Source organism: Cnephaeus nilssonii (genome assembly GCF_951640355.1).
Source record: "Cnephaeus nilssonii genome assembly, chromosome: 5".
Lineage (NCBI taxonomy): Eukaryota > Metazoa > Chordata > Mammalia > Chiroptera > Vespertilionidae > Cnephaeus > Cnephaeus nilssonii.
Window position 1 is genome coordinate 56882803 of NC_137076.1, and position 15241 is coordinate 56898043.

General features: G+C 45.6%; 1 protein-coding gene across 8 annotated transcripts in view; it reads left to right on the forward strand.

The window, feature by feature from the left end:
• The window catches only part of ZNF827 (zinc finger protein 827), a 169061-nt gene that overhangs the window by 44862 nt on the left and 108958 nt on the right, over positions 1 to 15241 (forward strand). For all 8 annotated transcript variants that reach the window (XM_079772249.1, XM_079772250.1, XM_079772254.1 and 5 more), the window contains exon 4: positions 1802 to 2282. In XM_079772249.1, the coding sequence (XP_079628375.1) occupies positions 1802 to 2282 (481 nt within the window). The remainder of the gene's footprint in view (positions 1 to 1801; positions 2283 to 15241) is intronic.

Consider the following 15241-nt stretch of genomic DNA (forward strand, 5'->3'; position numbering starts at 1 on the left):
GCATTCAGAATGCATAAACAGCTGTAGTAAAACTTGCTTTCTTGGAAAGGCAGCCTCCGCCGAGGGGCCAGGTGGTGCAGTGGATTAACGAACTGGCTTTTAACCTTCAGGAGACCTGGGTTCAAATCCCACTCAGGTCACCCCTGACAGATGGGGTGTCAGTTTGGTTTTGGTTTTGAATTCCAACCCCTGACTTGTTTGTCCGGGGCACGCAACTCCCCAAATCATTTGGCCCAGATCTACACAATTGGCAGTTTTGACGCAGGGAGGGCCAGTCCTGAAATAGCAGGGTGCAGCAGGTCAGCGCTGAGGCATTGGCAGAGATGAAAGGGGGAGTTAACAAGCTTGTGAGCACCGGCCAGCTCGGACGGAGCCTGGCTCGGGCCCATGCAATGATTTCCTTGCTTTTTCAAGCTCTAAATTTGGGAGTGACAGGAAGGAAAAAAAGCTCCTCTCAGTTTTTACAGGTGACGTGCAAGCAAGATGAACTGGATTTCAAAGCCTACATTCTTTTTCTTTTTTTAAATATATTTTTACTTGAGGCCCGGTGCATGAAATTCATGCCCTGGGGGGATGGGGGTCCCTCAGGCCAGCCTGCGCCCTCTCGCAGTCCAGGATTCCTCGCTCTTTACTGCCTGATGCGCTTGCCAGCTGTGAGCCCGGCTTCTGGCTTTCTGGCTGAGCGGCACTCCCCCCGGTGGGAGCGCACTGACCACTAGGAGGCAGCTCCTGAGTTTAGCGTCTGCCCCCCTGGTGGTAAGTGCGCGTCATAGCAACTGGTCATTCCGCTGGTCAGTCAATTTGCATATTAGGGTTTTATTATATAGGATAGGATTGATTTCAGAGAAGAAGGGAGACGGAGAGAGAGAGAGAGAGAGAGAGAGAGAGAGAGAGAGAGAGAGAGAGAGAAACATCAATGATGAGAAAGAATCATTGATTGGCTGCCTCCTGCACACCCACTACTGGGGATCAAGCCCACAATCTGGACATGTGCCCTGACCAGGAATCGAACCATGACCTCCTGGTTCATAGGTCTATGCTCAACCACTGAGCCACGCCGGCCGGGCACTCTTTTACTGCAAATCTCAGGATCTGAGCACAGGGTCACCACGGTGGGAAACACTGGCTTCGTCTCGCTGAGAATCCTTGGTGGGGACCAGACCGTGGTTCTCCCCACACCCCACTTGACTTTCTTCACTTGTCATTTTATTCAAGCCATTCAAGCCACTCAATCCCAGGTCTCAATTTCACTGTCTACGAAATGGGAATACCCTGGAGCCATCATTTTCCACGTTCTTAATTACCTAGAGAAGCATTTTGAAAAATTGAAATTACTTTTGCAAAACATCACTCACTCTCTGGGCGACAATCATTGGGAACACGCAAAGCGTTATCATTAAGAGAGGTATTACGTAACAGGTGACCTCTTTTGACCCCCAACTAGTAATTAGGTAAGTGTGCATTCTGCTGGGTTTCTAATATTTTCTCTGAAGACATTGAGTGAGATCAGATGACTAGACCCTTCAGAGGATTCTACCCTGGACGGCCTCCACGGGCGACAGCACCTCCATCGTGAGCCCGGCTCTATTAGCGGACTCTTCCCCGACAGGGACCCACTTTATCTTTCGGGGTGACCTCATCACTCGGAGCGCCGTCATGAGATGCTCCCCTCTGGTTATTTATTCCCCGGGGCCAGCCCTTTGTCCGGTGCGGAGACTAGTTGATGACGAGGGTGCACCCACAGCCAGGCGTTTCCCGTAAGCACGCGGTGGACGGCTCACTGTTCTTGCTTCTCCGCCAGGTTCATCAGCACCAGGACCGGGGAGAGACCTTTCAGTGCCAGCTGTGCCCTTTCACTTCCTCGCGCCACTTCAGCCTGAAGCTCCACATGCGCTGCCACCAGCACTTCCTGAGGACAGAAGCCAAGGTGAAGGAGGAGATCCCAGACCCAGATGTCAAGGGATCGCCCCACCTCAGTGACAGTGCCTGCCTGGGGCAGCACAGGGAAGCAGGAGGGACAGAGCTAGTGGGGACCATGATGCCGGCCAGCACTCCAGAGAGGACTAGCCAGGGTGGGGCTGGCGTCTCGCCTTTGCTGGTGAAGGAGGAGCCCAAGGAAGATAACGGCCTGCCAGCCTCCTTTCCCCTGAATGCTGCCGACAGGCCGGCCAACCACACAAAGCTGAAAGACCCCTCCGAGTATGTGGCCAACAGTGCGTCAGCATTGTTCAGCCAGGACATCTCTGTTAAGATGGCGTCTGATTTTCTCATGAAGCTGTCAGGTACTTGAATAGGGTTGTATTCATTCTCTCTCTCTCTCTCTCTCTCTCTCCTTCTCTACCAGTGCTCTCATCTGTAAAATCAACTGGTAGGACTAGGTGATTTTGAGGTCCCTTTAAATTCTAATGGTCAGCACCTTCATACGTGTTCTTGACTTTTTCCCCAGGCCTTTGGGTGTAGGCGTTGCTGTGGTTTGGGGTCTAGAAGCAGCAGCGATTGCCGATGTCCTTCTGGTTTTTCTCTCCTTTATGGGCTCTCGTTGTGGGGGAAGGGTCAATGGTGAGCCAGGTTGGTGGCAGTTCTTTGTGTGACCTTGGCCTCTATGTAACCTGTCTCTGCATTGGGTTCTTTACTGTGCTTGTGTGGTACGTCTCATTTTGCATTATTCAAGTTTTTTGTTTGTTTTTAATTTAAACGATTTTTTAAGGACATAGGTACAGAGACTATTAGGAATTAGAGACTTTGAAAATTTGATTAAATGATAAAGATTATCTTAAGATGTTTTTCCATCGGAAAACATTTTATTATGGTAAAACATACCCAACATGAAATCGGCCCATTTTATGTATAGTTCTTTTGCATGAAGTGCATTCACATTGTTGTATAACCATCACCACCATCCATCTCCAGAACACTTTCACCTTTCCATTACACAGTAACTCCCCATTCCTCCCGCCACCCAGCTCCTGGTAACCACTCTTCCATTTCCTGTCTCTGTCAATTTGACTACTCTACGTACCTCAAATAAAGTGGAATTAGAATTTTTTAAAAATTATTTTCCAACTGCCCCAATGCCATTTGAAAAGAATATGGAGTAAAAGTTGTAAAAAAATTATCCTTATTGATTAATACTACTTTGACCGTCAAATTATATGTGATATTTCTTTTATTTTTTGTTGTTTTTGTTTTCAATTTCTTTAAGTTGTGTAGTAGAACGCTATTTTTCCTGACTCCCTTTTGGAATGAGAAAAACGTGTCCTGGGATTGCGCTGCTTCTCATTCCATTTTTTTTAAAGTATGATTTTAAATTTTAAAGGCGACGTGGAGGGTGGGGAAAGGTCGGCTGAGCATTGGTTCTGTCTTGCAGTCCCCAGGATGATTTCCAAATGCCATTTCAGCTCTTTGGAGATTGACAATAGCCTTTTAAATGGAGAATAATTGGTCACCGTCTTCCTTTAAATGGACTGTGAGTCGCGTTTCACTAAATGTCATTGCCAGGTGCATTAGAGGTTCAGCGTCACTCTGAAGACCCCGTGCTCAGGGACACCGCAGTCAGGTCTTTCGGATTGTCCCCGTCACCCCAGATCTCTGCCCCTCAGGAGCGCGCGACACTAGTTGGAAGAAATGAGAAAAGGTAGGGGATGGAAATGAGGCGTCACAGAAATGAGCTGCGGAGGAAAAGAGAGCAGAGAGTGTTCCGTGGGTCACCCAGACCTGCCGTGCGAGCCAGGGGAGGGAGGCAGTCCTATGTCGGGCACAATCAAGTCCCAGGGATTACGGTGTGTCTGACTGCGGCACAGACGGACAGGGGGCTCTCTACTCCCCCCTTCTCTTCCAGCTCATCTAGGGGAAACTGAGCTTTTAGGGACTTTGGGTTTTATATTGAAACATTTTTTAAAACGGGGCGGGGGGGGGGAAGGGGGGCGGAGGGGAGTGCAGCTTCCAGTACCCCTTTTGCTGCTGACACTTCAGTTTTCCCCTCCGGAGCATCCTTGGTCCTTTCTTGGTGGTCTCTCCCGCCGACAGTACAGCACAAGGGGCCCCTTTTCTGGGTTCTTCTAGTGCAAATGGCATCTTCACTTAGCCTAGCTTAGATAGGGGGCGGACATCTCCTTACCAACGGGAAAACTAAGTCGGGGTGAGTAACTCTTAGGAAGGGGTTATTCCCTTTACTCCACCACCCCAGGACGTTTTTCAGAGCTGCAGGAAGGGATGAAGGGAGGATTGGGTAAAATACTTGGGGTACGATACACCACTCCTGCTCAGCTCAGCCCCGGGTGCCCCACATCCGGCTCTAACTAGCTCCAGCCCAGTCTCTGGGAGGGTAACATAAGGCCCGGGGCTGCTGGGAACCAGAATTGCAAACAGGAGCTTCCCCAGCGCAGAAGCCAGTTGGTAGGCCGGGGTAAAAATGTGCACCAAAGCCTCATGCTGTGATCTGTTTTCTCAGCTAGCTATTGATGGGGACTTGTTTACGGTTTGGCAGCCGAAGTATTTGCCGACCGATCAATCGGCAGGAGAAAACAGATAACAAATGCACACTGTTTATGCACAAGGCCCATGCAGCGATTTTACGGTGGCTTACTAAAGGTCCTGAAACCTGACTTGTGTGCACTGTTACCTAGCAACCTGTTACAAAGTCACCGGGGAGTGAGATGCATCGGTAATTTTTTTGTGTGTGTGCATATTTGGATGTGAATGTAAACTTGGTGACTGTGGCAATGCAGCCCCCCCCCCCCCCCCCCCGGGAGGAGAAGATGTGTTAAAAGGAGGGGGATACATTTTCTGGAGGGATTGTGTGTGTTGTTGTTGCTTTTTAATACCACTAACTCTTCGTTGGGCCGAGCCCTATCACTGATAGCTGCCGGGCCTGGCTGTGTCTGAGGCTCTGATCCTGGGACCAAAAGGCCCAACCCCAGAGAACGGAGGCTGAGTTTCTAGCTCTTTCCCTCGTCTAATGTAGTGCAGCCGTGGTGAACATCGGGCCTTGTCCCTCGGCGTCATAAGGGCTCCATTGTTCTTGCAATGAGTTTTAGCTGGGCTCTGCGCGTGCACCTGCTGGGACCGGAGGGTGCAGCTGTTTGTGGGCACGGAGTTTGCGAGTCCCGGTGCCAGCCACATCACTGTCTGCAGAAATGGAGCACAGTGACAAATTCAAGCGTGGACACACCTACTTGTTTCCTAAGGAGAGAGGGAAAACACTTGATTCTTTCTTGCTTGGTTATTAAGGGGAGTCTTTCTTGCTCCTTCCACTAAAACGGAGCATAAAGATGACTTAAGGGAACCCAGTGGGATTAAAGAACAAGGGTGGAATGCTCTTTTAAACGGACTCTAAATCCTCCTCCCACCCCCGCCCTGATTTTGACGTTTCCCAGCGTATGTGATTGTGAAATCAAATCCTTTCTCCGGATCATCAACTAACTCTTCTTCTGCCCGAGCCCACACTTAACATTCCTCGGTCTGCAAGATTAATGTTGCTCCCTGGGACCGAAGCTGTCCAGGCTCAGCACCATAATTGATTCAGGGAAGAGAACGGGGCAGCCCCTGCCCCTGGCTTTCCGGGCTCAGAGAAAAAATAATTTTGTCAGCTTTGCGCAGGGTTTCGGCCTGGAAGGCAGGTCTTGGAGGCTGCGGCCCTGGGTGTTTGCATAGATCTTTCTTGGGAGCCAGAAGGCACATGCAGGCCCCTGCACGTCAGGGCGGGGATCCAGGGCTCGCGTGACCTGGGGTGCACAGGGGAGAGGCGCTCACCTGACCTCAGAGCAGGCTCCTGCTCTTCTGGGCCTTCTCCCCATGATCCAGCATCCAGCAGCAGTCTAACTCTAGAGTTTTTATGTTGTTGTTGTTAGTTTTTTAATATATTTTGATTGATTTCAGAGAGAAAGGGATAGGGAGAGAGAGAAATAGAAACATCAATGATGAGAGAGAAGCATTGATAGGCTTCCTCCTGCATGCCCCCTACGGGGGATGGAGCCTGCAACACGGGCATGTGCCCTTGACCAGAATCGAACCTGGGACCATGCAGTCCACAGGCTGACGCTCTATCCACTGAGCCAAACCAGCTAGGACAATGTTGTTGTTTTTTAATGCCAGGGCCTAGCCCCACTCCCAGAAATTATGATTTAATTGGTCTAGAATAGGGGCTAATCATTGGTATTCTCTTTAAAATTCTCCAATGACTCTAACATGTGACCAAGCCTGAGGACCACTGATGTGGAATAGGAACCTGCTACCTGGTACAGCTCTCTTCCCTCCTCTGTATCCCAGACCCGAAAGGGGCGTGGTGTGCGCTGGGTCTGAGGCATTCACCGTAGGTCAAGGTTGACGTGCATGAGAGGCCTGGGTGAGTCATGGTCATGAAACCCCGTGTTTCTCCTCGTGGGGCCCCATGCCAGAATTAGAAGAAGCATCTCAATGTTCTCTAGTTAGAACTAGAAAGTCTCAAGACTCCTGGAACATCGAGGGGCTGGGAGTGTCGTTACTTGAAGCCTGAGTAACAGTTGCCTGCTCTGGCCTTACATCATGTCTCTCTCTGAAAACTACACTCTTCAAGATACATAATTGAATTCTAGCTCTCCAAATTATAACCGAGGAGCTGACAGAAACTTGGCACCTCCGTTGTTGGCTGGGAATAGCTTTTTGTCTCTGGCTTTCGAAAATAAAAGATACAAGTCATTTCAACTATTTTTAATTTGGAAGCGGGCAAAAATAATTTTTTATACAACCTCCCACATTCTATTAATTTCATAAAATTAAGGCTGAAGTAATTTTAACCAGGACTTACATATAGGCACAAGCCGAGTTTTTAATGTATTAGGAGCGCAGCCATAAACAGCAAAGGTTTTCTTGTATAAATGAGTGGGAACTGGTGAATGTATTTGCGTCCCATAGGCCTTTGTTCTGCCGCCTCCATCTATTTTGTACAGTTTTATGCGCCTGTAGTTACAATATGGTTAGTCTATGATTGGCTGCTGCCCTGTGCTGCGATACATTGGTTTGTGCTGCTGGAGGAGGAATGGGAGATGCCCAGTAAACCGGGCCATTCCTATTGCCTGGTGGCTCTGATTGGCTTTCTGTGAAACATCTGAACAAAGGAGCCTTCTTTCAAGTAAATGCCATCCTTGGGCCATTCGTGCCCTATGACTTCAGTGCCAGTGGCTCTCCCACGCCCACGCCTAGGTATCTTCCCCAGTGGGTTTATCTCGGACAACCTTCCTTTGCATCTTCAGTTTGGCCCTTCTTTTTAACGCCGCCTCGCTTTTCTCATGCTGGGCGCTCACTGAGCATGTGCCTAAAATTCCCGGTGTCACAGCTGCGTATAGGGGTCGTCTACACGCAGGCAGCCCGATGCCCTTTTGAAATTCTGGATTTTACTGCTGAACCTGGTGGTGAGTCCTATGAGAGGGAGAGTATGATGCCCTCCTGGTTTCCAGTAACTTGCTACTCCATGAGACCAGGGCTGATCTGGGTCACGGAAAGGAGCAGGTAGCACGACAAGAAAGCTTGGGTGGGTCCCCAGCCACAGATGGGGACTTTGCAGCATTTACTCATTGTTTCTTTTTTTCTCCCCTTAACAATCACTTGTATAGTGTTTACTTTATTCCATAACACATGTGAATTTCATAGCAACCCTGCAGCAAGACAGCATTCCCATTTTACAGATGAAAACGAAGAAACAGAGAGATTAAGAGACTTCCCCAGGTTTACATAGCTAACATGTGGTGGAGCTGGGATTCTAATTCAGGGGGCCTGGCTTCAGCGTTCCCTCCCTCAGGCTGCCTACACCCCAAATCACTGAGGAAGCAGTGACGCTGGAACCTGGCTCTGTCCTCTGTCCTTTGTTGTAGAGTCAGCCAGGGTCCCCAGCATGCGTGTGGTATGCTTGGTGTCATTGGAAGCGGCATTAATACTTTTAGGCATTATTTAATTATTTCATGCAAATAGATTAGTAACAATAAGGCCAATTTATATTTCTGTAGAGCTTTCTATTGTATTTCCAAATACATTGTCTAGTAACAAGCATGTATATGAGGAAACTAGGACTCGGTGTACATCCTGTAAATGGGTCAAGACTGGAATCCAGATCTTTCCTCACTGTGGTAGACAGAGTACTCCATTTTCTAGAATTGCCCACAGAATTTTTTTTTTTTATCTTGATAGACCCCTGGGAAAACTTATCGAAGTCTACGTTTCTGCAAAACGGAATCCAGTTCATTTTTTTCTTCCCTGAGAAGTACACTTTCTTCTGCTTACTGCTGTTGTTACTAATCTACTATTATTATAAGCATTATTACTAATCAATTGTGTTTACAGTGAGCCAGGCACTGTGCCCACAGCCTCATGTAGTTTCTCATTTAATCCTCCCAACAGCCCTGTGGGGTCAATGATATTAACCTATTTTGTAGATGAGGAAGCTGAGGCTTAAAGGCTTCAGCTCCACGGGACAGAACAAAGATCCTAATTGCGAGGCCTTGGCAAATGACCACTTTATTCGCTATTACCTTTTTTTTTTCTCTCAGTTGAGCAAACTGTCTTTTGACCTCCGTCTGCTTCACTGTTTATTTTCCTTGGCTTCAAACCATGGCATCATTTCTACATGCTAATTCAGTTGCTAATCTGAGTAAACTTTTTTGTGTCTTCAAAATAGACCTACAATCCATCGTTACAGGTGCAACCCTTCCTGGCTGTCACCTCAAACCTAGACAGCTTGCCACTCCAGCTCCCTCCCTGACGCCTTCTCCACCCCAGCTGCCCCCCATCTCCAGGCCCTCCAAGGCATTCTGGAGGACCCTTCTTCTAACGCTTCTTGCATCAGGTTATGCCCCCACCTGCTCCTGTCTACTGAGTAACCCTCTCCCCCCTTCTCTAGAAAAATGTCTACAGTCTGCACCAGCTCATAGGCCCAGCCCTCTCATTTCCATTTCTCTGCCTTTACCTTTGCGGCTCAGGGGTCTGGTCATGTGAACTGTGGAGTCCCCTGTGTCTTCCTCCTGTTCGATAAAATGGGAAGGGGGGACTTTTATAAAAGTAAGTAATAATGTGATTTAAGCTAAAATAACTATTTTGATGCACTTCTGACCCACAGTGGTTCTTCCTGTATCTTTGTAGAGCAGTTCTAACAACCTCGGGCCCCAACCCTGTGAGACTCTCCCCCTACAGCCTGGCCCTTGCAGACGCTGGTCATCCTTCCAAAAATAGCTCCCACGTCTTGAGTGAAGCCCTTTCCTATTATTCTGGTCTTCAGTGCTCTCCCCCATTGTGAATTCCAGTGATGCTTCGAGTCTTTATCACCCTGATTGGTGCTTGTATTATGACTAGTTCTTTCTATTGCTGTATATTAGTCTTGCTTTTCAACTATTTCAAGTTGCTGGGTGGGAGGTGGGGGAATGTTTCTTTTATAACATCTTTATCTTTGTATCATCCACAGAGCATTCCATAATGGGTTATAAGAAAAATATTCCATTACTCATATTCTGGAAGTCAGGTTTTCAGAGGTTGTGATATTACTTCACTTGAAAAAGATTTGCAGATTCACAGCCACCTCCATATGCTGTAAGAAAGGAGATGGCGTAGAGTGTGGTCTATAGAAAGTAAGCAGGTCATGTAAAGGGAGCCCCACAGGGTGTGAGTACCTTGGGGTTCTCATGTCTTATGTTCCTGGACCTCAGCTTGTAGCGCCAGGTCTAGGAACTAGAGTCCATCACACAGTTAGTCAAGGAGCAAACTTTTCCAGAGCTTATCAGCTCAAAACTATAACCATTTTCTTCCTTTATGATTTTATGGATTGGCAATCTGGGCATGGCTCAACGGGGTGCTGCTCCCCGTCTCCCCTGGGCTGACTTCCCCATCTGCAGTCCATGGCCCGCGTGGCTGGGCGCTGGCTGGTCTAGGGTGACCTCACCTGGGATGGCTGCTCTCTGCTCCCAGGGTCCCTTGTCCTTCAGTGGGCTAGCCCAGGCTCACTCACACGCAGCTGGGCCGGGTTCCAAGGAGCGGGCCGAAGTGCACAAGATTTCTGGAGGCTCGACTCAGAACTGGCCCAAGGTCACTTCCATCACCTTCTGTTGACCCAAGCAAGTCCCAAGTCCAGCCCAGATTCAAAGAGTGGAAACACCGACTCCACCTCTTCATGGGAGGAGCTGCAGAGTCTCACTGCAAAGGGAGGGCTGTCAGGGAGGGAAATCATTACGGACACTTCACGGTCTACCTCAGCCCAGAGTTCTGCAGGTTCTCCGGGTGTTCTGTAGTAACAAACATCGCTTAAAAAACGGATGTAACAAACCAGAATGTCGGCATAATAATGGAAAATGACAAGTGTAGCAATCAAGAGGAGATGTCATTTGGGGCAGATGGTCACCAACTTCCCTGAAAAGTGTTGGACATATATTATCCAATCTTTAGGCTTCCTTTTCTCTAATCTGCAATCATTTCTTGTTGTTCATGCATTTCATTCTTTGGGTTGAATGGTATGAATTTAACGTACAGCTTTCTTTCACATTCACTCCCGGCTTGATGGGTTTTCCAGGACTTGTCCTTCCTGCTTTTGACAAGGGAGATATCCTGTCTGTTAAGTGGATTACTGCAGATAGCTACTTTTGCTCCTTATGTGTTGGGATTAGTAGTTAAGTACAGAGAGAAAAACCTTATTTATTTATGCTAACGTTCTTGAGGCACACTCATTGTCACTCCCCTTGACCCCGCTCCAGGGGCTGTTTTGTTTCCTTTGTCACCGTGACTGTAACTGCAGTGGCCCTCGTTGATGACCTGTGTAGTCTTGGGTTTGGGACATAGATCCTGAAGGGTGGCCAAGTATTAGCTCAGGTGGGCATTAATGAAAAATACGAGATGCTTAAAACATCACTAAACACTAATTACAAAACTACTTAAGGCAAATTAAGTAGTTTACCTTATTGGAGAGCAAGGCTTAAAAATATTTAGCTAATGTTTTGCACATTCTATTTAGATATAATATGCTTAACATCTAAAAGTAATACTGCACTGTTGTTATTATTTAATCAAATCTTGCCTTTCCTTATGATTTTAGAAGGCAGTTTATTTATTTATTTATTTTTCTCACTTAAAACACATCAAATTGTCAACAAAGCCCAGCTTCCCAGCCTGGTCATACGTACTTTCATACACTTACAAGGGAACAGCTTTGGTTTGTGATCTGGAGAGGTGGGCTCTGATTCTGGCTCTGTCGATAACAAGCTGTGTGGTTTTAAAAAGGCCAAATAGTCCTCCGAGCCTTTGTTTTCTTATTGTAAAATAAGGGGGTGGAAAACAGTAATGATGTTTATTTTGTTGGCTTGTATTTTAAACAGTAAACCCATTTCTCCCCCCCCCCCAAAAAAAAAGTCTTAAGAGCAGACTCAATGTATAAAATACACAGAACATATATTTTTAAATATAACTTTATTTTTTAAGTTCACATATATTACATTTATTTACTTAAAAAGTCACATAATTAAGAAAACAGTGCCTATTGGGTAACAAAGTGTGAAATTAGCATTATGATCAGGTGAAGTCTTGAGCCTACTAGGTGAAGCACCTGGTATATTTCTAAGTTTATTTTGCTTATTGCAGACTCGAGAAACACCATTTACACAGGAAAATGTTGTGGTAAATGAGGGCAGATTTCAAGGAATTCACCTTGTAATCTCAGAATCCCTTTACTGGAATGTATTCAGATACTTGAAAGAAGAATATAATAATAATAAAATTTTGTTTCAAAGTTGACAATATTTAGCAACTGCCCTCATTCCTTATCATAATAAAGGGCAGATAGGAAACATCTGCAAAGTTTAATACACACTAAAGCCGTCTATCATTCTGTATTAACTACTTGGTTATTAGTCAGTGAACTGTTATTTGGAAATTTATTTCATCTCTAGTCCCAGCTTCTCATCTGCTAAATGGAGACAACAGTAGTACCTACTTCAAAGGGTTGTTGTGAGGATTGATCAGCGATATTAACCCAAGTAAACACCTAGTGTACTCCCTGGCCCGCCGTAAGTGCTCTGTAAATGACAGAGCCAGCTGTCTCTCTGTATCTACATAAGCCTATCAGCCACCATCAGAAGCTTCACCGAAGCAGGTACACTTAGACCTGTCCTGGCATTGAGTTTAAGGCAGTGGTTCTCAACCAGGATTGTGCCCAGGGGACAGTTGGCAATGTCTGGAGAAATTTTTTGCTGTCACAACTGGAAAGTGCTATTGGCATCTAGGGGTAGAGAGGCCAGGGATGCTGCTAAATATTCTATAATGTGCAAGACAGTCTCATAGCAAATTATCCAGCCCAGAATGTCAGTGGTGCCAAGGTTGAGAAAGCCTGATTTAAGGTATGTCCATAGACTCTAGGTGTACGCTGAGAGTGTAGTTTTACATGGATACACATGCCCAGGTGTGAATTTCTTGAAAGATGGCCAACCATTTCCTTATTCATGATTGATTATTAGAACTCTAACACTTTCATGAGAGCAGCAAAAACTGCATTACAAGTCATACATAAAACTCAATTACTATAAATTATCATTGCAAGTTAACATTTTAGTGATCTCCAGATGAACTTTATCAACACAAGTTAACATATTAGTGGTCTCTAATTGACATCTTGGATAATGCAGCTGGGGGGTGCACACTTTAAAATTAAATTTTATATTAATTTTCAAACCAAATGGAAAACCAATTTTAAAATAATCTTACATCTGAAGCAAACTTTTGGAACCCCTGAAGCATACCCTAGGGTTCCTTGGAGCGCTGTTTGAAAACCACTGATCTGTGGTCCCTTCTAAGTCTGAGAGTCTTTGGCTCTGCTTTAGGGTGAGTTAGTAAATAAAATTCTCATTGGTCTAGCTGTTTCATGTAATGCTCAGAATTTGCAAAATTGCTAGACTCTGAACTGAAAGAGAGCTCCGTCTTATTAAACTCAAGGAAAATGTTTTCCTTCACCAGAGGGAACCGGCAGGACAGAACAGAGGCTGCCATGTTGCAGTTGGTTTCTCCTCTTCCACCCTCTTAGGCAAATGTTCACAAAATTCTCTCCTTTCAGAAAACGTCCCTCACCTTCAGGTTGCACCGCACCCTCCCCTTTCTCATGTACGATGTTTAGTTCACTCCATATCACTTACTTTCTAAGGCCCACAGTCCAACCTCTTAGGTTAGCATCTTTCATCAAGAAGCTTGGTTTTCTTGGAGAGAAAGGAGGAGAGCATGGGTGCATTTTCAGTCAGAAGCCCTGGAGTCTAGAGGTTCTGTGATTTTTTTTTTGGGGGGGGGGGGGGGTTGCAGGGTCAGTCTGTTAACCTCTTAAGACCTTAGTTTCCTCACCTCTAAAATGAAGATAATAATGATCCCTATCTTCTGTGGTTGATGGATCAATTCCTGAGTAACTATTCAAATGCTAGTTATATGCATTATTAAAACAAATTATGGCCTTTATGGAAGTTATATAGAATTTTCCTCAAGGTCGGGGGGAGGGGGGAGGGTCATGGGAGAAATCTTCAGGAGAATTGATGACACCTTACTTTAAAGAAGCGTTTCTTTTACAACTTATCAACGCCTGCCTATTAGAATTAGCAACTTGGAGTCATTTTATCCCAGTGGCTTCCACTCCTTCCCCATATTAGCCTTTATCTTGAATCCTCTATAAATCCTCAAAAAGCTAGCTTGTTTCTTCTCAATGGCAGCCCACCTCCATTAGATGTGTAAACGTAAGATAGCATCATTTAGGCTCAGCTCCTAAAATGTTTGAACAGAGAGAAGGGGCCTCTTGATCACTGGGGCTTCTTCAGTGTGTTCAAAGCAGAGTATCTGAAGAAAAAAATTCAAAATTTAAACATGAAAAAAGAGAAAAAAGGAGATAACAGATTAGGTTCTAATGCTACTCGAGAATCAAACTCCCTTGTCACTCAGAGTGAGGTGGAGGTTTTTGGGGCGTCGCTGGGATGAGAATGGGATGTAGAAGAAGACTTTGTTTGTATGAGGTTAAATTTCTCGGGTTCTAAAGCCCCCCACCCCTTGAGCCAGTCCTGGAAAAGGTGCAGCTGGGGTTCTAGCAGAGCCAGAAACAAGGCCAGTGTCCAGAGTTTCCATCCCATGTTGCAGCCGGGTGTGGTTCAGCATCCAAGCTCATTAAAGTCCATTAGCCCATGTGTGGAGCCCACCATGGCCATGCACCATGTGGGCACAGGGGAGGCATCCCCCTGCCACAGGAGAGCCAGGAACCCAGGGCGTGAGAGAGAGGAGAGAGAGAAGGAAGGAACTTCCTTTGTTTGGAAGTTTTGAATATTCCGGTTTTGCTCTCTTGCAGTGGTCACACCCATCCTAGCCACTGACTTGCTTTCAGCTGTGATTGACAGACCAGCACCTTCCCACATCGCTCAGACCTTGCTGGGCATGCGTCTGTCTGATCTTCCCTTTCCTCCTTTCCTGTTAAATAATAACCAGGTTATTACAACAGCATCATTAATAGCTCTTTACCTGCTGAATTTTTCTCTTGCATTGAGTTACTGATGGATTCTGATAACTTTCTCAAAACAATAAATAATTCCTAAAATAATATGACAAAAATAAAATGAAAAAACGAAAATATTATGGTATCATCTTAAAAACAGTTGAGTATCTGGAAGCTTTAGGATATGCACGCAGAAGTCAAGACAGGTGCTGGGAAAGTCCTTTGCAAACTGAGGTCATTGTGCACAAATCTCTGTTAGTAAGAATGGAGTCAAGACTATGGTAGTGAGTCAGATAGGATTGCTTTCCCCTTAGCAATCCCCCCTACGTCCAAAAGAAAATACCCTTAATTTTAACTTTCTCTGTAGAAAGAGAATGAGTTGTTTTTTTTCAACTGAGGATAATAATAATAATTTAAAAAACTACAATGGTAATTATTTAGCCATATTAATTTTAAAATACAGGCTTTATATACTATTCTCAGTGTAAATATTTCTGGTAATTGAAAGAAAGCAGGATAACTTTCATATTTCTAGTTTTACACCTTTTATTTAGGCCCAAATATTTGGGAAATGAAAACTTGAGCAAATGAGTGTCTCCCACATGCTTTTATGACATGTCATTAACTTTATTTCCATTTCCCCAGCACTTTACTAGTTTTATGCTAGTCTTGTTAGAATGAAGACCAGGTAGAAAGACTTGCAAATTTATAATCAGCAACATCCTGCTTGCCTGTTGTTGTTTTAAGTGTCCTTGCAGTTCTGTTAAATCTGGGTTGTACTAGCAG